Here is a 26,715-nt window from a genome sequence, read left to right on the forward strand (position 1 = left end):
TGATGATCCCAGTCCCCCCCACCCCCGCCCCACCTCTGTGGCAGGGCATTCCCTTTTGTTCTCTCTCTCCTTTTGGGTGTTGTGGTTTGCAATAGAGGTAATCAGTGGCCATTGTGTTTGATCTATAGTCTACTTTCAGCGTGCATCTCCCATCCCCAGCGGGTCCTTGAACCACACTTTACCTAGTGTTCCCTTCTCTATTTGAGCTGCCTTTTCCTCCAGCATGTGAGGCCAGCTTCCAGGCCTTGGAGTTCATGACCTAAATCTTTAAAGGGAAAATGGTCAAAGTTCCGTCTTCTGGAGCTGCTTCCTGCTGACACACGGGTGCTGACTCTGCTTGCACAAGGCGTGAAATTTCAAGCTACCTTACTTCCTTCTTACTTCAGTGTTTAATCCTTTCAATAATATTTCACTGCATTAGTCCAGGGGTCAGCAATTTTCAGCTTCCCTTTGGAAACCTCGCTTCAATGCCCACTCTTCCTCTTCTGCAGTGTTTTGGCTTAGAGGAAATATTTTCTAAGTGGGGTATTAATCTCATGGTGGAACAAGAGTTAAGAGCTGTTAAGTCTCTGTTCTCTCCAAATGACTATATGTATTCGTAGAACTAAGAATGAATACTTAGAACCAGTTTAGATGTCCACTCTCAGTACTTTAGCCGATTGACAGGCTGGGGAAAAGCAATTGATCCTGCCCTTTGAACTGAGGTCCCCCGGTAAAGCTCTGGCTTCCACTGTCCTGAATTAATTGCCTCAGGAGTTACCTTTCAAATCAAGATTAAAATACACTTATTCAATCACCTTTGTAGAATTAGAATCTGATTCTTATAAAGAGCAAGTTACAGAAACATGGTTTTCTCTCTCCTTCATTTTAAACTTGCCAAATGGCTTAACAAACCTGTCTTGTTCTCATACATAAACACAGCAAGATTGGTTCTATTTGAGGTACCCGTTATTTACTGCGAAGTCCTAGGCGCTGGTCAAAGACATAACAGGAAGTACACCAATAATGGCATTTACTGTTTTACCTCACATCAGGCTACCCCAGGCTCGGCCATAAGATGTGAAGATCAGGTCCCATGATGAACTAGAGGTAGAGTCTTTAGGTTGAACTGGATGTGTCCTCAGGCCTCTCCCTCCATAGGGGTGTCCTGGCAGTCAGGAGTCCATCCCATCCCTTCTTCAGAGCTGGGAGAGATCTCAGCCTCCAGTTTTTGGACACTGAAGGCAGGTGTCAGGCTGAGTCAGTCATTACAAATTTCCACGGCACAGATGATGTCCAGTCCTTCCTTGAACCAGTCTGCCTTTAAGGTCTCCCTGAGGTTTGTAGGGTACTTGAAACAGTAACTGTTAAATATCCACTCCTGTCATTTAGACCAATCCCCTGACTCTTTCCCTGAAAGAGGGCTTTTGGGGTCCCATAGCTGGTTTTCCCGTCTGCACCAGGGGTAGACCCTATTGCAGAGGGGAAAGACTTTTGTCTGGGTTTCTGCAAACAAACATAGTGCCATGAAGCATTAAAAAAAAAAAAACATGCTGAGGGGGCTGGAGCGATAGCAAAGCAGGTAGGGCGTTAGCCTTGCATGCGACCAACCCAGGTTCAATTCCCGGCATCCCATATGGTCCCCTGGAGTAATTTCTGAGTGCAGAGCCAGGAGTAACCCATGTGCATCGCCAGGTGTGACCCAAGAAGAAGAAGAAAAAAAAATGTGCTGAGAGTACAATGGAGAGAAAAGCAAATATTTCACCTTACTCACAATGAGATGTACCCGTTTGCTATGGGTTCTAGTCAAAGAAGCATTAAGTTCTGTAGAGACAAAATATACAGTTTAACAACATCACGTCTAACTCATTTAGTTGAAAACCTTGATTTCCAATTGTCTAAGTGCACTGTAACAGGAGTCTGGATACTAGAACAATTCTGCAGATATAATTTAAAGAGTTTCTCATAACAATATAGCTTGATCACAGTTTCTTTCTTAAAACACAACCTCAAACTTACACATTTCTTTACATACTCAAGCCTTGTACACATTCCTTTATGTTCATTCTGTCCCGTTCCTCACTTTAACAGGATTCCTTTCCCTTTTTTCATTAATGATAAAAAGGATCCATCATCCTTTTTACTTAAAAGAGGAGTGTAGCACTGTTGAGCGGGCACCAATGCACACTTATATTCCTTCCTTATTGTCATATATCACAGGTTTTAACCTCTTTATTTTACTAAACTTAATATAGCTTTATCTACTAAGAAATTTGGAAAGAAGTTGCTAATCATACACTGCATTACATCAGTCCTAGAGATATTCAAAGGTTTACAATGCTCACAATAAAAGATCTTTATAACATATATCTACTTGGCAAAAGTTCACTTTACATTAGAAGCTTTATCTTTAGAATTCCAATCTCTAGGGGAACAGATATGAAAGAATTAAAACACTCACAGGTTACCATGAAACAGTAAGGATTTCATTCTTGTGGATAAACCATTACTCTTAAGGTCAAGACTAGGTTGATACCTGGTAACAAAGCTTACATGAAATACAGTTACTGTGTAGACTAATTAACAATAGTTTGGAAAAGAAAACTGAAGTCGCTTCAGGGTCAAGGACTTGCACCTCACCCACACAATTCTCCTTTCTCAGAAACCACTAAAGCCAAATATGCTGTTCTTATCCATTTAAATTTTAAAGTGACTTTTTTTTTCTTTTTCTTCAGTGAAAAGAAAGCTGCTTTGGAGCTCCAGCAGGAAAGCCGGACATTTTTAACTTTTATCAAGGCACAATTCTGTGGTTTCGGTAGCTCCTGAAATTTAAGTTACCAAAAATCTCAGAAATCAAATAAAACATTGGTAGGGTAAAAAATTTTTGTAACCAATCTTCTAACTCTAGATACTCAAGTTTTAACCCATTACTCTTTAAACTTGTTTTCATATACCACAATAATTTTAACTCACATTCTAATAATCCAATGCAAATGCAAACAAATATATATATTAACATACCAGCATAAGAGAAATCTTTAACCATCAAATTTTATAAAACATAGGAAAACCTTCTTTGGCTTAATTTTAAAAGTCCTTAATTATCTCAAATGATAAGGTTTTTACACCAGATTAATAATTTCACAATACAAACATGCTTTCAGACACAGAAAGAAGTCACTGGTACTCACCAAACATTTAAATAGCAGCATAAGAAAATACTTGAACTGTCAATGTTTATGAAAACACGAGAAAACCTTGTTTTGGTGGCTTCTATATCTCTGTTATTAAACTAAGTAGCCTAATTTTATCTCTGCGCTGTTTCACAAAGCTCTTGTTTTTAACCAGGCAGGGGTCGTCTCTCAATGAAGTACCTGCCAGACCAGGATGTCAGGGACCGGGTCAGGGTGTCCTCCCAGTCCTGGAAAAAAAACTTTACCTTTAACTTTAAAAATCAAATTTTGATCAAAGGTTCCTTCTGCTGGCCATCCCACACCAACAGATGGCCGTTAGGCGCCACAAAGTTTAAATAAATGTACCTTTCTTGATGCCTACTGAGAGATTGTGAGCCTTCTCCTGAACTTCTTTGAAATGACTCACCGTTAGACACAGTGATCTGAGCGTGGCCCATGGTGACCAGGTGGTGTATGAACAGGCCAACTACAAACAAGCATACAGAAGGCAGGAGAAAAGCACAGACAAGAGTCTGAACAGGACTAGACGAACAGATTTCAGCCATACGACCCCAGATTGCACAACGGGGACTTTCCTGACCCTGGATTCCTTGTCGGGAGTCCCCAGATTCCACGTCAGGGACTTATCTGACCCAGGATTCCACACTGAGGCCCCCCGATTCCATGTTGGGGACTTTCTGGAGAGGGAGGGACATCTCCACATCCCTCTCTGACCAGTGACCTTCTGGTAGGTTTGCCTAGGTCTTTTGCCAGTCACAGGTTATGGGCCCTACCTTCAAACACCGAGGGTTTTTACCAGATACCATACGGAGTTTTCGAAGCAAAAGTCCAGAGTCTTGTTCTTTCAATCCCTTGCGAGCACCCCAAAATGTCAAACCAGGCTCCAGATAGAAGGAAGAGACCACTCTGTGATGCAAAAGCAAGGAATTTTATTGCTAGCTCGAGCTAGGATCCAAGTCCCCACCTACTCAGGACAAGGACCCCGACTAGTTTCAGAGGGCACTGGACAGCACATGGTTACCTAAGCTACGCATTTTTTGCAGTTAACAAAAGACAAATTCTGGCATTGTATCATTGCTGATATACGGCACATGGTGATTGATTGAGCCCACCTGCTGGGCCCAAGGACTTCCCAAGTGGGGTCTTAGCTGGCTAGTTTCACATTGTTTCATTTCTGGGAAACTGGAACTGTTTCAGCTCCACGAACTGAACCTGAGGCCTAAAGCTGATTTTTCTCATTTCTGCCGCCTGTTATGGCGTTGCCATTGCTTATTGTGTGGCTCATCTCTTCATCAGAATCTAGACCCGGGGCACCAGGGGTCTCAGTATACATGGGCAAGTATAATGGGGCAGTGAGCTGCAGAAACCACAGCACATGGACAGACAGCTGTCACTGCACAAAGGGCAGGTCTAGCCCATCTCCTCTGAGCCCTGACCTAGGCCTAAGCAAACCGTCCATGAACTACAAGAGCCGAGAGGCCAGTGAGGTGCCTGGGAGCCACACTGCTTTGCCAGGATTGTGCAAGAGATTCAGGCCACAGACAGAGCAGTTTTCATAACCCTCACCTGTGGCTTGTCTCCCAGCCCAGTGTAGACAAACATGCTGGCCTTGTTCGTTCCTTCAGAGGTTCTGTGAGGAAGAACCTGCTCCAGTCCTTCCCCCTCTCCCCACCGCCAGCTTCTGGTATTTCTGGGTCACATTGAACCATCCTTGGCTTCTAGAAGCATCCAACAATCTCACTATCATCTTCACGTAACGTTCTCCTTGTGTGTCTGTGTCCCCATTTCTTCTGTTTAATAAGGTGTCAACAAATTGATGCAAAACAAGAAGAAAATCAGGACTTCTCAGGAATGCAATTTAGGGTAATATAAAGTCAATAAAATGTGCACTCCTTAAGGGGCCCGGGAGCTTCTACTGTTCCTGTCAGATATGACAGGCAGTTTCATACAATTGCACGCACAGCAGTGGTGGAGGACAATTCCAGTAAGAAGTCATGGTCTTTGGCTCAGTCTCTCTCAGTTGTTACCCAAACTCACAGTCCAGAGTTCATGGGGTGGTAGCCGTCACAGTCTAGAAGGTCATTTCTGGGTAAGCAGGTATGCAAATTACAATTCCTTGCTGGTCTTTCCGTTTCCATTTTTATTTCCTCCATAATCCCCTCTGTTTTGTTTGCTTTTCTCAGAAATGACAGCAGTCGTGTAAATGGACTAAGGCCCTCCCTAATGACCTCATCAGGCGTTTTTCTTTTCTTTTTTTTTTTTCTCAAAGACCCTATTTCCAAATAAGGTTTCCTGGATCCTGGGAGTTAAGGGCCTCAACAGAGGAACTGGCTAAAGGACACAACCACACCCACACCACAGACCCAGCCCCTGAAGGAAACAGGCACTTCTGTGAAGGCTGCCTGAGGCAATTGGTCAGCACAGGCGAGGTCCTGCTGCAGCCAGGCATGCGCATCTTCAGACAGTGGCAGGGGGTTCCTCCCTCACACTAGGGCCACAGCCGGATTTGCAGAAAATTCCAGATTAGGCCACTGATTGGGTCTGTGACTCAGACATTGAAGCCGCTTCTACCCCAAACCTCTTGGAACAAAGGAAGTTTGGGTTATTCTATCCTTGTCTCCTTTTTTTTTCCAAGGTGATGACCCTCATTTTATCTCTAGACCCCGTGTCACGGACCTTTATTTCTAGGGGATGGAGAGGCAGGGAGTGTAGAGCACAGACCAAGTGTTTAAGAGCACCCCAGCCTCTGCAACCCGACAGCTGCTTTGTGGACAACATTGGGTGGTGTTTATTGAAGGGGTGGAAGCTCATCCAAAGCACATATTGGAGGACTTTGCTTTGGAAATTAAAGCTGTGTCCCCGGCTGTGCCCCAGGAAATTAAAGTCACTGTGTCGCCGGAGGTTCCCAAAGAAAGAGAAGTCAGGCAGAATGTCTCCAGCCTGAGAACTAAGCCTCGGCCCCGTGCCCGCCTGGGAGGGGAAAGGCATTTCTCTCTCTCGCCTCTTTCTCTCCGGGGATGAAGGGCGCGGTGGCCGCCATATTAAGACGACCACAGATGGGATTTACAACAAAAACTGCAGCAAAAGGACACGAGGGTGCTCTTGGGAAGGTGGGAGGCACCGGCCCCTCCCACCGCCGAGATGTGATCCCGGGGACCGCACGCGTGTGCGGCCTCTCCGCAGCTGTACAAGCGTGAATTCAGACCCAGCAAAACCTCTTTCGATGTGAGCAACTCCTCGCAGAATGTCTCCAGCCTGAGAACTAAGCCTTGGCCCCGTGCCCGCCCAGGAGGGGAAAGGTATTTCTCTCTCTCGCCTCTTTCTCTCCGGGGATGAAGGGCGAGGTGGCCGCCATATTAAGACGACCACAGATTGGGTTTTCAAGCCTGCAATTATCTAATATCTGGAAGAAATCTCCCTGGACTTCTTGTTAAAGTACAGAAATTCAAAACCGCGTGGCCGCAGACCTTATTTGTCTTCACAGTAGGTCTGAATCTAGTGGGGTACTTACTCCTAACAACAATAGTGAGGTTTGTGTTGAAATATTGAATGTAACCAAAGTAAACAGAATGTAAAATGAAACTTATCAGTTACAAGGTAGGGGGTGGGGGGTCGGGATGGGAGGTGTACTGTGTGGGTTTTTTTTTTTTTTTTTGGTGGTGGTATATGGGCACTGGTGAAGGGATGGTTGTTTCAGCATTGTATAACTGAGACCTAAGCCCGAAAGCATTGTAATCTTCCACACGGTGATTTAATAAAATAAAATAAAATAAAAATAAAAAAAATAAAAATAAATTAAAAAAAGAAAAAAAAAAAAAGAAAGAGAAGTCAGTCAGAAAGAGAAGCCGGACTTCCTCAATATTTTCTATGAACAGGTGAGGACTGTTCATAGACTCAAAACCAATCTTGAAAGAAGGTCTAAAGGGGCTACTGTAAGACAAGGAGGAGCCCCATAAGAACAACAAATCCCACAGAAAGATGACACAAAACCACATCACAATAATCTCTCTCAATGTCAATGGCCTAAATGCACCTATCAAGAGACACAGAGTGGCTAAATGGATCCGGAAATTAAACCCAACATTCTGTTGCCTGCAAGAAACGCACCTGAACAAACAGAGTAAACATAGACTCAAAGTCAAAGGATGGAAAACAATCCTCCAAGCAAACAACCCCCTTAAAAAAGCTGGAGTGGCCATCCTGGTATCCGACAACATAGATTTCAGGATGAAAAAGATCAAAAGGGACAGCGAAGGTCATTTTCTGTTTATCAAGGGATATGTACAACAGGAAGAAATCACACTCTTAAACGTATATGCTCCTAACGAACGACCGGCTAAATATTTAAAACAACTCCTAACAGACTTCAAAGAGGACATCACTAACAGCACAATTGTAGTCGGAGACTTCAATATGGCCTTATCGCCTCTAGATAGATCCACAAGAACAAAACTCAACAAGGAAACACTGACTCTGAAAGAAGAAATTGAAGAGAGAGGCCTAATAGACCTATACAGGGCCTTACACCCCAAAAAGAAAGAATACACATTCTTTTCCAGTGCACATGGAACATTTTCTAAAATAAACCATGTACTGGGCCCCAGAACATACCTCAATAGAATCGGAAAAATAGAAATTGTATCAACCATCTTTTCAGACCACGATGCGCTGAAGATAGAAGCTAACCACTCACAAATACGGAAAATCAAATAAAACACCTGGAAATTAAACAATTCAATGTTGAACAATGAATGGGTCAGGAAGGAAATCAAGGAAGAAATCAAAAGATACTTAGAAACAAATGAGAATGAAGACACGAGCTACCAAAACCTATGGGACGCAGCTAAAGCCGTGTTAAGGGGAAAATTTATAGCTCTCCAAGCATTCCTCAGGAAGGAAGAAAGGACCCACATAGATAGCTTGACTTCACGACTCAAGACCTTAGAAAAGGACCAGAAAAAGGACTCCAAACCAGACCGAAGGAAAGAAATAATAAAAATTAGAGCAGAAATTAATGACATCGAAACCAAGAAAACAATCCGAAAGATCAATGAAACAAAGAGTTGGTTCTTTGAGAAAATAAATAAGATTGATAAACCGCTAACAAGACTCACAAAGAAAGAAAGAGAGAAAACTCTAATAAATCGAATCAGAAATGAAAAGGGGGACATCATAACAGAAACCAGTGAGATTCAAAAGATCATTAGAGACTACTTTGAAGGTCTATACGCCACAAAAAAGGAGAACCTAAAAGAAATGGATGGATTCCTTGATTCCTACAATCTCCCAACACTGAAGAAAGAAGACCTGGAATACCTGAATAGACCCATCAATGTTAAGGAAATTGAAACTGTAATCAAAAACCTCCCCAAAAACAAAAGCCCAGGCCCAGATGGTTTCACTGGCGAATTCTTCCAAACATTTAAAGAAGACCTATTGCCTGTTTTCCTCAAACTTTTCCAGGAAATTGAAAAAACAGGAACTCTCCCAAACAGTTTCTATGACGCACATATCTCCCTAATACCAAAAGCAAACAAAGACACCACTAAGAAAGAAAATTACAGACCAATTTCCCTGATGAACACCAATGCGAAGATCCTCAACAAAATACTAGCAAATAGGATCCAACAACTCATCAAAAAGATCATACATCACGACCAAGTGGGATTCATCCCAGGGATGCAAGGATGGTTTAACATTCGGAAATCAATCAACATAATCCAGCATATCAACAAAAGTAAAGATAAAAACCATATGATCATATCAATAGATGCAGAGAAAGCATTTGACAAAATCCAACATCCTTTCATGATGAAAACCCTCGCCAAAATGGGGTTTGGAGGAACTTTCCTCAAGATAGTCGAAGCCATCTATCACAAGCCTACGGCAAGCATTATCCTCAACGGGGAAAAACTAAGGACCTTTCCTCTGAGATCAGGCACAAGACAAGGATGCCCACTCTCACCACTCCTCTTCAATATAGTACTGGAAGTACTTGCGATAGCTATTAGACAAGAAAAAGAGATTAAGGGCATCCAGATAGGAAAGGAAGAAATCAAACTCTCACTATTTGCAGACGACATGAAACTATATCTAGAGAAGCCTAAAACCTCTACTAAGAAACTCTTAGAAACAATAGACTTATACAGTAAAGTTGCAGGCTACAAAATCAATACCCAAAAATCCATGGCCTTCATATATGCAAACAATGAGGCAGAGGAAAGGGACATGAAAAAAGCAATCCCATTCACAATCGTGCCCCAGAAAATCAAGTACCTTGGAATCAGCTTAACCAAGGAAGTAAAAGACCTTTACAAAGAAAACTACAAAACGCTTCTCCATGAAATCAAAGAGGACATGAGGAAATGGAAACATATACCCTGCTCGTGGATAGGGAGAATCAATGTCAAAATGGCAATACTCCCTAAAGCATTATACAGATTCAATGCGATCCCTATAAGTATACCCATGACATTCTTCAAAGAAATGGATCAAGCAATCCTAAAATTCATATGGAATAACAAACGTCCAAGGATAGCTAAAACAATTCTTGGGAAAAAGATGATGGGAGGCATCACCCTCCCCAACCTCAAACTTTACTACAAAGCAGTAACAATTAAAACAGCATGGTACTGTAACAAAGGCAGAGCGGTAGACCAATGGAACAGGGTGGAATATCCCTACACACAACCCCAAATGTATGATCATCTAATCTTTGATAAGGGAGCAAGAGATGTGAAGTGGAGCAAGGAAAGCCTCTTTAACAAATGGTGCTGGCACAACTGGACAACCACATGCAAAAAAATGGGCTTAGACCTTGACCTGACACCATGCACAAAAGTCAGATCAAAATGGATTAAAGACCTCAACATTAGACCACAAACCATAAGGTACATTGAAGACAAGGTCGGCAAAACCCTCCACGATATTGAAGATAAAGGTATCTTCAAAGGTGACACGGAACTAAGCAACCTAGTAAAAACAGAGATCAACAAATGGGACTACATTAAACTAAAAAGCTTCTGCACCGCAAAAGATACAGTGACCAGAATACAAAGACTATCCACAGAATGGGAAAGGATATTTACACAATACCCATCAGATAAGGGGTTGATATCAATGGTATATAAAGCACTGGTTGAACTCTACAAGAAGAAAACATCCAACCCCATCAAAAAATGGGGCGAAGAAATGAACAGAAACTTTACCAAGGAAGAAATATGAATGGCCAAAAGGAACATGAAAAAGTGTTCTGCATCACTAATCATCAGAGAGATGCAGATCAAAACAACCATGAGATACCACCTCACACCACAGAGACTAGCACACATCCAAAAGAACAAAAGCAACCGCTGTTGGAGAGGATGTGGGGAGAAAGGGACCCTTCTTCACTGCTGGTGGGAATGCCGACTGGTTCAGCCCTTCTGGAAAACAATTTGGACGATTCTCAAAAAATTAGATATTGAATTCCCATTTGACCCAGCAATACCACTGCTGGGAATATATCCCAGAGAGGCAAAAAAGTACAATCGAAACAACATCTGCACATGTATTTTCATCGCAGCACTGTTTACAATAGCCAGAATCTGGAAAAAACCCGAATGCCCCAGAACGGATGACTGGTTGAGGAAACTTTGGTACATCTATACAATGGAATACTATGCAGCTGTTAGAAAAAAGGAGGTCAAGAATTTTGTAGTTAAGTGGATGGGCATGAAAAGTTTCATGCTGAGTGAAATGAGTCAGAAAGAGAGAGACAGACATAGAAAGATTGCACTCATCTATGGTATATAGAATAACAGAGTGGGAGACTAACACCCAAGAACTGTAGAAATAAGTACCAGGAGGTTGACCCCATGGCTTCGAGGCTGGCCTCACGTTCCGGGGAAAGGGCAACTCAGAGAAGCGATCACCAACTACATTGTAGTCGAAGGCCATGTGGGGGAAGGGAGTTGCGGGCTGAATGAGGGCTAGAGACTGAGCACAGTGGCCACTCAACACCTTTATTGCAAACCACAACAGCTAATTAGAGAGAGAGAACAGAAGGGAATTCCCTGCCACAGTGGCAGGGTGGGGTGGGGGGGGAGATGGGATTGGGGAGGGTGGGAGGGACGCTGGGTTTACGGGTGGTGGAGAATGGGCACTGGTGAAGGGATGGGTTCCCAAACTTTGTATGAGGGAAGTATAAGCACAAAAGTGTATAGATCTGTAACTGTACCCTCACGGTGATTCTCTAATTAAAAATAAATAAATTTACAAAAATAAAATAAATAAAAAAAAAAGAAAGAGAAGTCAGTCAGAAAGAGAAGCCGGACTTCCTCAATATTTTCTATGAACAGGTGAGGACTGGGGAGAGGTAGGAAGCAGTCGGGGAAAGTCCCTGGCTTTTTCCAGGTACAGAACTAATTTGAGAAAAGGAGCAGGTAAGATCACTGGACTCCCTCTCTCTTCTCAAAGGCCACATTCACAGAGAAAGAAACTTCTCAGTCAACAGTTCTCTGACCATGTGAGCATAGAACACCCTGTCCCGACTCCTCTTGGAAGTGGTTGTGGGGAGGTGACAAGCAGTCACACCCCAAGCCTGCTTTGGGAATTACTCAGGCAGTAGCAAATTGGGAGAGGTTACAACACAAACGCAAATGCTGGCAACAGCTAACGGCACTGGAGGCTTTTCCAACCTCAGCTCTATCCGGAAGTTGAAGAGGGGAAAAAAGGGGAATACCCGGGAACTTGGGCAAGCGAGTCTTGGATCCATCCGCTTGCCAAATCCACACCCACCTTTGCAAACTCCAGCAACTACCGACTGCGGAAAGTAGCTGAATTTAAGGAGCAGGAGAGCAGAATAACGATGCTCGTGGTTGGAGGCAGCAGGGTCAGAATCCTCTGAAAGCTGAATACCAGGTATTCGCTGCCTATGGGGTTCCTTGCCTCTTGGCTCATATCGGGAATAGCTATGCTGGTCTGGATGTGTGTGTGTGTGTGTGTGTGTGTATACATATATATATGTATATATATATGCATATATATATATATATACACACCAGCATGCACATAGTGCTCCCCTAAGCTGGGCATTTCACACACACACGTGTGTGTATATATATGTATATATATATACACATATATATGTGTGTATGTGTGTATACATATATATATATATGTATAGGGCTGGAGCGATAGCACAGTGGGTAGGGTGTTTGCCTTGCATGCAGCTGACCTGAGTTTGATTCCTCTGCCCTTCTCGGAGAGTTTGGCAAGCTACTGAGAGTATCTTACCCACATGGCAGAGCCTGGCAAGCTACCCTTGGCATTTTTGATATGCCAAAAACAGTAACAAGTCTCACAATGGAGATATTACTGGTGCCTGCTCGAGCAAATCAATGAGCAATGGGATGACAGTGATACAGTGACAGTGATATATATATATATATATATATATATATATTTGCAGACATGTGTGTTCTATGTAGGATAAGTAGTGTTAAAAGAAAAGGTACTATATAAAACTGAAGAAAATAAGAGCAATCAGTGTCCATGCATGGCATTCTAGACCAGGGCTCCAGGATGGAGCCGTGAGCTTTGAGCTTTGTGTAGGGAGATAGCCAACCTGGACCACGGGGATCTGCCAGTTCATCGGTGACCCAGCTTCCAGCCTCCAGGGGTCTCAGTCTGACAGGAACATGGGGTGCATCTCACTGGGGTGTCCTGTGGGGAGCTGTCTGGGTCTGAGCCTGCACGTGTGTGAAATGCCCGGCTTAGGGGGGCTCTGTGTGCGTGCTGGTGTCCTCCGTGTGCTGGGGCTATGGACTCCAGTGTCTACAGGGTGTGGTGGAGGAGCAGGAGAGCAGGGGCCAGAGCAGAAGCTGCCCCACCTGGAAGGGAAGTCCAGGCCAATCAGTGTGTTTCCCCTCACAGAGCTCCCAGCATGAAGATCCTCCTGCTGCTGGCCATGATCTTGACCTTCGGTAAGAAGGAGCCTGGGTCCCTAGCAATGAGGGGCACAGCCTGGGGGAGGGGGGAAGATGGGCGAAGAATTCTCAGCCTCAGTTTCTCTGCCCACTGCATCAGACCCTCCCTGAGAAGGAGAAAGAGTGACTGTGGGAGGGGAGCAGCAGGGAGAGGCTGAGAGGGAGGACGGAGGTGCATTGGCACCAACCACAGCAAATATTTTTTCTAGGCCTGCTGCAGGCCAACGGCGCTTTGTGGAATTTTGGAACGATGATTGGGAAAGTAACAGGGAAGAACCCGATCACTGATTACAGCTTCTATGGTTGCTACTGTGGCTACGGAGGCAAAGGATCTCCCAAGGATGCAACAGACAGGTGAGGCCACCCCAGCCCTTCCTCGACTCTACAGATTTGTGACCACAGCAGGACCACGGGGTGGGGAGTGGGGGGGGGGGGTCAAGAATAATGCTGCTTCCTCATAGACACAGAACTCACACGAAAAGCAGCAAGCGTGCTGGAAACACAGCTCTAGACTATTCTGAAATCTTGAGTCTACCTGTGGTCAAGAGTGATTTTGCGGTACCAGTGTGTCTGGAGTTGCAGGGAGCCAGCACCAATAGGGTTCTCCCGTTGCAGGTGCTGCTTTGCGCATGACTGTTGCTACCGCCGTCTGATAAAAAAGGGGTGTGAGACCAAACGTCTGAACTATGATGTTACTTACCGTGGAAACCAAGTCATCTGTGGTAAGCAAGAGCTTGTGGCCCCACCCAGTCTGCCTATGTGGTCACGGTGATGGGTGATGGGTGATGGGCACAAGCCACTGCATTAGAGGGGACATGGCCCAGCGCCCGTGCTCCTGGCTGGGTGGGAAGAGAAGACAATGAAAAGACACTGCAGTGAAGAGTCTGATACAAAATAAGGGAGGAGGGGGTGTCCTTTCCACAGCCTGAGGGCCACATGGGCTATGACTGGGGTGATGTCCCTGAGTCTTCCAGTCTGTTTCGAGTCAGGGGGTGAGGGACTGGCTTTCCCAGAGGAGCACAGAGCAGGTCGTGAGGGAGTTGTCATAATTCAGTCACCACACGCCCCTGACCACTGCACCCTCCTGGGTGCCAGGGGTGGGGACCCTCACCTCAGAGGAGCGGGCTGGGTGGGCGGGAGCAAAGTAGACACTGAAGCAGGGAGACTGGAGAGAGGTGGCTGAGAGGGGGTGTCCTGAGGGATTGCTGTGTTCCCCACATGAACACTGCGAATACATTTGACAACCGGGGGCTCTCCCCCACCACTCTGGGCTCAGTCTGCTCAGACACTACCCCCCACCCTGACCTCCCCCCAGGTCATGGATCTTTATCCCCTTCAGTGACAGCAGCAGGAGGTTCAGGGTCAGAGCTGGTGTGGGGCATTTTCCTCACAGAGCAGATGTCAGGGAGAGGGCGGGGTAGGTGGGCAGCTCCACCAACCAGCCTCACACCAAGGACCAGCCTTCCCCCCCATTCTCACACAATCCTGCTGGCCACCTACCCCCATGCCACCAAGGCCTGTGGTGTAAGAAGAGACTTCCCTACTCCTCCGTCTCTCTAACAGAGGGAATTCTGTCTTCCCAGAAGCCTTCACAGGCCTCCCTTGTGGCTCACTGTCCAGAGCAAGGGCACATGTTCCCTAGAGACCAGCCAGTGCAATTGGGGAAACCAAGTCATGAACCCATCACAACCCAGTACCTCCCCTTGTACCTCCCCTTCTCTGACCCTGGCTTGTGTGTTTCCGGGAGACAGTGGTTGGGAGGAGTCTTTCCAGTCTCCAGGGCTGTTGTGTATCCCCAACACAGGGAATTCACTTCCATAGAATCCCAGGTCTGTGTCCAGTGACGCATGGCCATTAGGAATATAGCTGTTTATCTCACTATGGAACCTTCTGGAATTCAGCTGGAGCTCTACAAGAAGCCTCAGAATATTAACCTCCTCTTACCTCTGTTCACTTTCTTATTTCAGCCAAACAGAACTCGTGCAGAAAACAACTGTGTGAATGTGATAAAAAGGCTGCCCTCTGCTTTAAGAGTAACAAGAAAAGCTACAATAAGAAGCTAAAATACTATAACAATAAAAATTGTCGTGGGAAGGCCCCCAAGTGCTGAGAACCTCGTGTCCCCAGAAATCTGCCACCTGGTGCTGACTCTCCTTCTCTCACACTCCCTCTACAGACCCCGGTCGAGTTGCCTGGAAATTTCAACTAAGTATAATTAATTTTGATATTTGAATAAAAAGAAGAATTACATCATTGCTGTTTTTACTGGAGGGTAAGGGGAACACACTGAGATTTTACTTCTTGCATTGCTCAGGGGACCTTTCGGTGCAAAAATCAAATTCCGTCCTACTGAAATGAAGGCAAAGCATGCCCTTAACCCTGTGAGCACTCTCTGGCCCCAAAGGAAGAGGTTAAGTTTCCAGCTGCTCTGCGGAAGAATTCAGACAGTATATTTTTCATCTTCTTCCCCATTTCAGCACAGCCTTTTGGTTTATATGCTTTCAACAAGCAGAATACCTTTGTTAAAGGAGAATTGATTTCGGCAGTAGGTAGAAGGCAGCATTTGTCATTCGGTGGGTTCCAGGTCATTCCCAAAGAGATCTGAGGTAGGAAGTATTTTAGGTGTGAACAAAACGCAATCCTTGAGATAAAAATTTATCACTTATTATTCTGGAGATAAAAATTTATCATTGACTATGACCAGTTAAAGAATTCCAGGGCACCCTTGGTAAGGTCCCTAACTTACCAGAACAGCTTCAACAAGAGGCTGGAGGGCGAATTAGAGAAGACTCCCTCGGTGCTTCCACACTCAAGAGGAATGTTTTGGGGGGACTGGAGTGATAGCACAGCGGGTAGGGCGTTTGCCTTGCACGCAGCCGACCCAGGTTCAAATCCCAGCATCCCATATGGTCCCCTGAGCACTGCCAGGGGTAATTCCTGAGTGCAGAGCCAGGAGTAACCCCTGTGCATCACCAGGTGTGATCCAAAAACCAAAAAAAAAAAAAGAGGAATGTTTTGTCCAAAGAAGAAAAGTCTCAAGGGGAGTTCACTTCTGTCCAGAATTGTATTGCACCATACACAGAGCACCCCTCTCCCAGCCCGGCTCCCCAGGTTCTCACAGAGAATCCCAAAGCTGGGCCCAGGAGTCCGACTCTTCCCCCTTCCCCAGGCAGCAGAATCCCAGTTTCCAGGGATCTCACCCCCAACTCCATCTTTCCAGCAGCAGCTGCCCCACCTTAAGAGGGTGGCTCTGAATAAAGCAGCTCATTGAAAAACTGGGTGTGAGTGTGTGTGCCTGGGTGTACAGTCCCACAGTTATTGTGTGACAACAAATTAGTACTGATACTAGAGCGTAAGGAACTAAATATATAGACTGTGAGATTCAGCGTGAAGTCCCCAGCTTCCACTCTAAGACTGGCTCCTCATCTAAACGGAGGTGGCTTGGGTTCCATGGTGTGTTCTGTTGGGGCCATAGGGAGGGGTGAAGGATGTGACTCCAGCTGTGTTCATGGGTCACTGTCATCATTATCACCAGGGAAAGCCAGAGTCTCACCCCCAACAAGAGCAGGTCCGGCTGCTCTTTGGGAAAATGGGAACGTGGCTCCTGATGCTTGGGAAAGCCACAGGTCCTGTTTTCTGCATCGCCTATGTTGCCAGACTAGTGAAGGGGCCTAGGGGTAAGTGCAATGCTGGCTACCAGCTGACTCCTCAGGGGATCCTCTTAGCCAGGACAAGTTCTTGGACAAACCTCCCTGCAGACTCCAAGAGTATCTTCCTAGCCAGTGCTCTACTACAACCTCTGGAAATTCGTCTTCTTGTTGTTGTTTTTGTTTGTTAGGGTTTTTTTTTTGTTTGTTTTGTTTTGCTTTGCTTTGAGTGAGGATCCCACCAGCAGTACTTGGAGCTTTCACCTGGTTCTGCACTCAGGATCACTCCTGATGGGCTCAAATTTGACCAAGGGGTCAAATCCAGGTCTGCCATATGTACGGCAAGCAACCTCCCACTGTATTATCACTCTGGCCCCATTTCTGGAAATTCATAACAGCAAGAGACCCTGCATTCATTTTGGCACTGGGACCTACCAGTTATGCAGCAGGTCTTTGCCACCCTGAGTATTATTCCTGCTCCTGTCATCCAGGGTCGTGCTGGGACAGTCCTACTGCTTCAGCCCCAGCCACATCTGATATTTTAGAGCCAGAGGCAGCACTACTGGGCATGATTCCCCACACAAAGCACTATGCTTATGGGCTTTAGTCCTTGCTCAGTCCGGCAGACTCTGCATGCACCACTGTTCCTGGCTTTCTATGAATATTTGGGCTAGGGAAGCCATTTTCTAGTTCTCTGCAAAGAGGCTTCAGTTATTAGCACCAGCCCTGATCATGTTCCCTCTCATATTTGATAGGAGAAATGTAAGTTAATCTCCACCGGGGTGCCATTTTTACTAGAGAATATGGGGAAATCCAAATACGTGAGTACCTGCCTTTTGGCAAGTCTGTACGGGGACTCCAGCTGGCCCGTGAGAACCAATGGGACAGTAGTTCTCACAGATACACAGATGGTGTATTGATCAAACTCTCTGTGTGTTTATCTTTTTTTGTTTGCTTTGGGCTATACCCAGTGGTACTCAGGTCTTACTCCTAGTTCTCCATTTAGGATCAGTCCTAGTGGTGTTTGGGAGACCATATGAAGGACCTGAAATTTAATCTGGATGGGCTGCATGCAAGGCAAGTTCCCTACCTGCTGTACTATTGCTCCAGCCCCCTTATTTATCTTTTGTCTCAGCCACTCACCTCTGAAATTTTAACTGTAAGTGAACACAGACTCGATGTGTATGTCAGAGGAGTGGGGGATAGCACGGGACTTTATCACTATCTGAGTGACTACAATGGCTCCTGGGGGACACTGCCAGCCACACTTCTGAAGCAGGTCTCACTGGAATGGAGAGCTGAGGTGTGTACCCCCAAGATCGGCCCTGGTGGGGTTTCTCTGAACTCATCAGATTCTAGGACCTGATTTTGCTGGTGAATGGGTCACGCACAGGAAACAATTAGATGAAGAAGGCCAAGAAACCTCTTGTCCATTCTGAAGGGATCTAAGTGGGACAAGGATTTTGAGAAAGAGTTTAACTGTCTTTGTACTCTACCACTAACCCCTCCCAACACTTCCTATCTCTAGATATTTAAAGAGAAGAAGTGAAAATGTATGTCCATATAGATATTTATGTAAGGATACTCAGAGCAGCTTTATTCATAGTTTTCCCAACTGGAGAGAGTTCAAATATCTGTTAGAGGGAAATGGAAAACAAATTGTTCTATAACCACAGTGTGGGATCTTCAGTATTTTTCTTAATTTTGGGCTTTTGGGCCACACCTGGTGATGCTCATGGGTTACTCCTGCCTCTGCACTCAGGAATTACCCCTGGCATTGCTCGGGGGACCATATGGGATGCTGGGGATCAAACCCGGATCTGTCTTGTACAGGACAAACATCCTACCTGATATCACTCTGACCTCTGACTCTCAGTGTGTTTTAAGTAAACAAACCACAAATATACAAAAATAATTAATAAATCTCATTGTTCTTGTGAGCAGAAGGAGCCAGACATAAAGGCATGTATCATAGTCTCATGAGAGAAAGTTTCAAAACAGGAAAGTAAATGGATGTGAAAATAATCATAGCTGGGGGTTTTCATGTTATAGGCTGAATTGTGTCCCCAAACTCATTTCCAGTGCTTTTCCCCTGCAGTCTCTTCCACGGTCTCTTGATCAAGTGTGTGCTCCATGTTTCCTGCTCAATGTCCTGTACTCTGCCCTTGACTGTCACTTCCCCTTAGAACCTGCTCACGGGCTTTATTCTCCCAGTGACTTGGAAGTGATGAGAGGCAGGACTTACTGTCAAGCTCTTTTTCTTTTTTTATTTTTTATTAAGGCACCATGATTTACGAAGTTCATACTGTAGTTTCAGGCATACAATGTTCCAGTATTACTCACACCACCAGTGTCAACTTCCTCTACCAATATCCTCAGCTTTCCTTCCATCCACCAGAATATCTCCTTAGTAGTCGCATTTTTAAGTTTGGTTATTGTGACTTGAGACTTATCTTTGCAATGCTGTTGGTTCAATGGTTTAGATATGTACATATACCACACCTCTATGCCACTAATGCACCTAGGACCCCAGTCCCCTTCCCTGTTACTCATCCACTTCTTACATCCCACCTTAACTTCTTTCTTGTCCTTCTTATTTCCATAGTCTATGGTTAGGGGTAGTCTAGAAATACCCCTTTTGATATCTTGCATTCTCTTATACAGTTATTATATATAATGAATAAGTCCTTCTTATGACTCACTTTACTTAACATTACATCCTACAGTTTTATCCAAGGTGCAGTGAATTGCACGCTTTTATCATTCCTAGCAGCTGCATAGTAATCCATTGTGGATATATACCACACCTTCATTATCTATTATTGGACTTCTGGGTTGATCCCATGCCCTCACTATTGTATGTGCTGCAATAAATAATCATTGTGTAATCTTTTGAATGAATCTTTTTGTGTCTTCAGGATAGATACCAAGAAGTGGAACTGCTAAGCTGCCTAATAGCTCTAGTCTTGCTTTTCTGAGAAATCTCCATACTGTTTTTCATAAGAATTGAAACAATGTACATGGAGTAGATGAGAGTCCTTTTTCACCATCACCCTGCTAACACAGATTACTTCCAGTCTTATTTTTCATATGTGCCATTCTCACTGGGGTGAGATATCTCATTGTCATCTTGATTTAGATATTCCCGGTAGTAAGTGATGTTGTAAACTTTTTGTGCCTATAGGAAATCTGTCTTCTTCAGAGAAGTGTCTGTTCATTTCCTCTCCTCTCTTTTGATAGGGCCTTTGAACTTTTTATCATTTATCTTTGTCAGTTTTTTATGTAGCTAGGATATTACCCCCTTATGTGATGTGTTGAGTGCACAAATTTTATCCCATTCAGTTGGTTGTCTTTTAGTTTTAATCAGTGTTTCTTTTGCAAGGTAGAAACTTTTTAATTTGCTGTAATGTCATTTGTTTACTTTTGTTTCTTTTGCCTTTGCCTATAGAATCATGTCATTGCTAACAACTTGAGGCTCAAATCTTGGAAGGTTCTGCCTATATTTTTCTCAATGTATTTCATGAATTCTGGACTAATTTAAGGTCTTTTATCCATTTTGAATTGATTTTTTGGTAGGGTGTGAACTGTGGATCTAACTTCACTGTTTTACATGTGGTTTCCAGTTTCCCCAGTACCATTTTCAATGTTGAAAAATTAAATGCATTTCATCTGAGGTCAGGCACAAGGCAAGGATGTCCACTGTCTCCACTTTTATCCAATATAGTATTAAATGTCCTAGGAATAGCAATGAGGCAAGAAAAGAATTCCAAGAAATAAAAATGTAAAAGAAGTCAAATGATCACTTCTTGCAGATGACATGACAATGTGCATAGGAGGCCCTAAAGATTCCACTAAAAACATCCTGGAAACATTAATGCAGCAAATTAGCTGACTGCAAATTCAGTGCACAAAAATCTATTACATGGGGCCTGAGCAATAGAAGAGGGTATGACCCTTGCCTTGCATATGACCAACCCAGGTTTGTTCCCCAGAACCTTGTATGGTCCCCTGAGCACTAAGGAGAGATCCTGGAGTGCAGAGACAGGAGTAAGCATTGCCGTGTGCCCCCTATGGCCCCCAAAACATGGCATTCCTATATGTAAATAATTAACCAGAAGACAAAGAAATTGAAGAATTTACTCCATTCAAAACAGTATCCAAGAACTTGAAATTCTTAGGAATCAACCTAACAAAAAGGTGTGACAAACCTAAACCATGATAACTTTAAGTCACTTATGAATGAGAAGACCTTAAGAAATAGAAAAAAATATTCATGATCACAGATTGGAAATTTTATTATTGTCAAAATAATCATCCTGCATGAATTATTGTGTAGATTTAGTACAAATGTCACCCAAATTCTGATGACACTCTTCAAGGATTTAGAATGGTCAATAATAAAAGTGTGCATGGAATCATAAGACACCCCAAATAGACAAAGCCTTACTGAGAAATAAGAAATTGAGAGATATCTTATTATCTGGCTTGAAACTATAAATATTTTAAATTTATAATAATCAAAATAGTATGGTGTAGGAATAATGAGTTAGAATTGAATACCCAAAGGCAAATCCCTAGATCCATGGTGAACTTTTTTTTGGTGGGGGAGGGGTACACACTGGCTATGCCCAGCTTATTCCTGGCTCTGAGCTCAGGGATAATTCCTGGCAGTGCTTGGGGGACCATATGGGGTGCTAGGGCTGAAGCCCAGATCAGCCATATCAAAAGAAAGCTCTCTGCCCACTGTTCTATCTCTCTGGCCCCTGGGTCAACTATTTTTGACAAAGGAGGTGGGAACATGAAGTGGAGTAATGATAGCCTATTCAGCTTTTGCTGGATCCTTCGTATTTGGTTTTGCACCTGGAATATTGAATTTTCTCAGTACGTATATTAAAATGACATTGCAGGGAATGTGTAAATAATGGTGCCATGAGGGGATGCCTTAAAGAGCGAAGAGAAGAGCCATTAAAATGTTGCCTGTCAGCAGTAAGGCGCATGTGAGGTCCTGGATTTGATCCTTTATATCATAAAATCATCATTATAATCAATATAATTAAATGCTGTCCTGATAGCTGAGACCAAGTAAGAGTAGTAACTAGACATGGAGACGTTGATTCTGCTGCTGTTGTCACTGTATGGTCACTCTCTTGTCAGAATCTAGACACAACCCAGTGGGAAACTGGCAAAGACTCTCTCCGAAGCTCTCTCCAGTCTTCAGGCTTTGTGAAATCCTTGATGTGAGTTGACTCCTGCAGGGAATGGAAAGTCTTCCCCTTGCAAAGTCTCCTGGGCAGGTTTGGTGTAAACATGGGAAGCACAGAGTCCAGGGAGATAATACAGAAGTTAGGGTACAAGACTGCCAGAGCATCACCAGGTATAGCTCTGGGGGGTGGGGTGTCTGTGAGCACCCTCCAATGGCCTTCTGGTCCCTGGCACCATGTCCACAGGCCTTCATTTTGAGCCACCAGCCAGGTTGACCGAGAATCACCTGAAGTGACCTTTGGGCTCCTTGATCACCACTTGGAAGTGTCCCAAAGCTGTGGGCAACTCACGTGGAGCATGGCTAAGGCACTGGAGAGGATAAGACCTGATCTTGCGAAGCAGTCCTGAAGTGAGGCCCTGCAGAAGGGAGTATCTGGGCAAAGTTGGCAAGAACAGGGTGTCAGCACCAGGTGTCCGGCCTTGAGCCTCACTCAACTTCCTAGTCACATGCGCCTATGACACAGAAACTGTCATGTATGCTTAGCAAGTCATCCTAACCACAGCATCTAACCTTGAATGGGGTTGGACTGGGGCAAGGCAGAGTAAGAAAGGTAATAGGCCAATAATGCTAAACTTTATGTGATTGGGCCTTCCTGTAAAGCTGAGATCCTCTATAAAATATGTGTGTATTTGGCAATAAAGTGAACAGCCATCAGCTGCTCCTGGGGGGTGTTTCTCCTTGCACCTGACAGCCTTTGCCGAAAGTCTGCCCCGACCTGGTGTGCAACATCTGGGCATCTTGGGGAAAAACTGTTCCACAACAAGCTCAGATGGTGTGGATTTGGTTTTCAAGGTCTTTTGAGACCACAAGTCTCATGACTCTCCTGGGAATCAAATAAAAGTGTACACAAGGAAGAATGAGAAGAACACAGGCCAAGTTTCCTAGTGGCTTAGCCTTTCCCAAAAGAGCCTTTTCTTTGGGAAAAGTCCTTTACTCCAGAGTCCTTTCTCAGAGCGTCCCAAGCCAGAATGAGCAGGAGGAGCATCTTAGACCCAGGCAAAAGCCCTGCCTTTTATACTCACTGAGATGTTACCCCAAGATTGGCACTGGTAGGATTGCTCTGATTTGAGCAGATTCTAGTGCCTATTTAACCATTTTACTAGTGGATGGGTCTTGCACATTAAAAGGTTAGATGCAAAAGTCAACCACCTCTTAGCCATTCTGAAGACATGTGACACAAGAGTACTCCCAATGAGTACTCTGAAACTAAGTGTATGCCTCCCGGCCCCAGGCCACTTCCAGTCCATGACCTCAGACTTCTGGAATTTTCTGCGCTTATGTATACTTAGCAAGTCATCCTAAACACTGCATCTAGCCTTGAATGGGGTTGGACTGGGGCAAAGTAGAGTAGGAAAGGTAATAGGGGACAATAGTAATAGTGTCCCCAGTTTCTTCCACAACGTGTAGGTACTTGCCCAAATTCATTTTCCTGAGTGAAGGAGACACACGTCACATGAGCAAGTGGTGTTGGGAGTGGGGGTGAGACGGGGAGAGGATACATTCAATCCAGACCAGAAGTAGCTTGAGCAGTGGGGACTGCGGCTACACTATCTGAGGGATGGAAATAATTCAGAAGTGGGTGTTCCACACTGATCAGATGATAGATTCTAGGACTGGAAGTCTGCTGAATCCTATGGATCCCAGAAACAAATGTTTCAATTCGGGGTTAAAGAGAGAACAATCTTCAGGTAAGGACAGTACTAGATTTGGATTCCCACACGTGGGGTGGTGAAGTCAAAGTACAAGCACACTTGCATACGACTAATTGCCCCGTCTCTTGCACCATGGCCTTTCTGCAGAGTGCACTATTATCACGGATTTGTGCAAATTACTGAATAAAGCTGTAGAATCTCGCACGGCAGAGCCTGGCACGCTACCCATGGCGTATTCGATATGCCAAAAACAGTAACAATAATGGGCTTCATTCCCCTGACCCTGAATTCAACAGGGACAAACGGAGATGTTACTGGTGCCTGCCCAAGCAAATCGATGAGCAACAGGACGACAGTGATACAGTGATACTGAATAAAGCTGCACTGACTATTCTTGCATAAATATCTACATGGACTTAAGTTTTCACTTCATCTCTTTCAATATATAAAGATAGTAAGTGCCAGGAGGGGTTTGGGCCAGTGTATGAAGACATTCAAACTCTCCCAAAGCTCTTGTGTAACATGTCTTCAGAATAGCTAAGAGGTGGTTGACCTTTGCATCTAACCTTTTAATGTGCAAGACCCATCCACTAGTAAAATGGTTAAATAGGCACTAGAATCTGATCAAATCAGAGCAATCCCACCAGGGCCAACCTTGGGGTAACATCTCAGCATTTTTTCCCAATGAGAACCTGTTTCAGAAGTGTGGTTGGTGGGTGGCCCGGAGGAACCTGTTTCATTGCAGTTACCAACCAATAGTGATAAATCCTATTCTCAAAACACACATACATACACACACACACACCACACACACACCACACACACACACACACACTGTGTCTCTGTGCATTCACAGATAAAATTTGATAAATAGCTGAGACAAAAGACTAACACACAGATAGTTTTATCGATATGCCAGTCCCTGAATCTTGAGCATTGCTATCCCCTGGCTCCTCAGAGGCCTGTCAGAGCCTCCGTGTAGCCTATTTCTCCTATCAATATGAGAGGGAACATGATCAGGGTTGGTGCTAATAGGTGAAGCCTCTGCACAGAACTAGAAAATGGCATTCGTACCCCAAACATTCACCGAAAGCCTGGAACAGTGATGCATGCAGAGTCTGCCGGACGGTGCAAGGACTAAAGCCCGTGAGCATGGTGCTTTGTGTGGGGAGTCATGCCCAGCAGTGCTGCCTCTGGCTCTGAAATATCAGATGTGGCTGGGGCTGAAGCAGGTAGGACTGTCCCAGCACGACCCTAGATGACAGGAGCAGGAATAATACTCAGGGTGGCAAAGACCTGCTGCATAACTGGTAGGTCCCAGTGCCAAAATGAATGCAGGGTCTCTTGCTGTTATGAATTTCCGGAAGCAAGGCCAAGGAAGGCAGGAGGATTTGTCAATGGCTGGAATCTACCTCAAGAGTGTGGGAGACGGAGGGTAGATAAGATGGAGAAGGAAATAGTATGACAATAATAGTTGGAAATGATCACTCTGGACAAGAACTGAGTATTGAAAGTAGGTAAAGGGATATACATAATAACCTTTCAGTATTTGTATTACAAACCACAATGCCTAAAAGGAGTGGGGATGGGGAGAGGGGGAGAAAAGGGAAGGGAAGGGAAGGGAAGGGAAGGGAAGGGAAGGGAAGGGAAGGGAAGGGAAGGGAAGGGAAGGGAAGGGAAGGGAAGGGAAGGGAACGGAAGGGAAGGGAAGGGAAGGGAAGGGAAGGGAAGGGAAGGGAAGGGAACGGAAGGGAAGGGAAGGGAAGGGAAGGGAACGGAAGGGAAGGGAAGGGAAGGGAAGAGAGAGAAAGAGAGAAAGAAAGAGGGAGAGAGAGAGAGTGTCTACCACAGAGGCAGATTGAGGGGATGGGGAGAAAGCTGGGGAGGGAGGAAGATTGGGTACATTGGGACTGGGAAATGTACATGGTGAAGCGGGTGAAGAGATGGGTGTTGGGACACTGTATGACTGAAACCCAGTCATGAACAGTTTTGCAGTAGGCTGTCTCACGGTGATTCAATTTTTAAAAAATTTAAAGAAGAAAAATAATTTCTGAAGGCTGTAGCGAGCATTAACTAGAATGATACCCTTGAGGTCTCTGCACAGGGACAGGGTGGGGATGGAAGCTGTCCAGGAACTCGCCCTTGGTAAGGAGATGCCCTGAGGAATCAGCTGGTGCCAGCATTGCACTGCCTGACCCCCTTACCAGTCTGGCAACACAGACCAGATCATGCAGAAGACAGGGCCTTTGGCTTCCCCAAGCATCAAGAGCAGCATTCTTATTTTCCCAAAGGCCGGCTGGAGCTGCTCTGGCCCAGGGAGTGAAACTCTGACTTTCCCCTCTGATAATGACCACAGTGATGCATGATCACAGCCGGGGCCACATCCCTTCCCTCTCCAAGTGTCCACACAGAGGACACAGTGGAACCCAAGCCATTTATATGAGGAGCTAGATTTAGAGTGGGGGCCTGGGGACGTCACACTGAGTCTCACATAGTCCATATTTCTTTCCTTTTTAAAGAATACTTTATTGAATCACTGTGAGATAGTTAGAAGCTTTCAGGTTTGGGTTACAATTACACAATGATCAAATACCCATCCCTCCACCAGTGCATATTCCCCACCCCCAATATCCCGGGTATACCCCCCCTTTCCCACCCTCCCCCTGCCTCCATGACAGACAATATTCCCCATACTCTCTCTCTACTTTTGGGCATTATATCTTGCAACATAGACATTGAGAGGTCATCATGTTCAGTCCATTATCTACTTTCAGCACACATCTCCCATCCCGACTGATTCTTTCAGCCATCATTTTCTTAATTATCCCTTCTCTATTTCATCTGTGCCTTCTCCCCTCCGCTCATGAAGCAGGCTTCCAGCTATGGGGCAATCCCCCTGGCCCTTGTATCTACTGTCCTTGGGTGTCAGCTCATCTTGTGCTATTCTATACTCCACAAATGAGTTCATATTTCTAACCCATCACACTCTAGTGTCAGGTACTGCTTTGTCGA

At 44.8% G+C, this 26,715-nt stretch overlaps 1 protein-coding gene across 2 annotated transcripts in view; it reads left to right on the forward strand.

The window, feature by feature from the left end:
* The window catches only part of LOC101558750 (phospholipase A2, membrane associated), a 65,503-nt gene extending 50,129 nt beyond the window's left edge, over positions 1 to 15,374 (forward strand). The window contains exons 1-5 of one of the 2 annotated variants that reach the window (XM_055139820.1): positions 12,025 to 12,074; positions 13,089 to 13,138; positions 13,351 to 13,495; positions 13,757 to 13,863; positions 15,109 to 15,374. In XM_055139820.1, coding sequence (XP_054995795.1) covers positions 13,099 to 13,138; positions 13,351 to 13,495; positions 13,757 to 13,863; positions 15,109 to 15,251 — 435 coding nt within the window. In that variant the 5' untranslated portion in view covers positions 12,025 to 12,074; positions 13,089 to 13,098 and the 3' untranslated portion in view covers positions 15,252 to 15,374. Of the gene's footprint in view, positions 1 to 12,024; positions 12,075 to 13,088; positions 13,139 to 13,350; positions 13,496 to 13,756; positions 13,864 to 15,108 lie in introns of those variants that run through there. The other variant, XM_004603391.2, reaches the window with a different exon arrangement.
* Positions 15,375 to 26,715: the final 11,341 nt, after the last annotated feature.

This window comes from Sorex araneus, chromosome 5 (genome assembly GCF_027595985.1).
Source record: "Sorex araneus isolate mSorAra2 chromosome 5, mSorAra2.pri, whole genome shotgun sequence".
In the NCBI taxonomy this organism is placed as follows: Eukaryota; Metazoa; Chordata; class Mammalia; order Eulipotyphla; family Soricidae; genus Sorex; species Sorex araneus.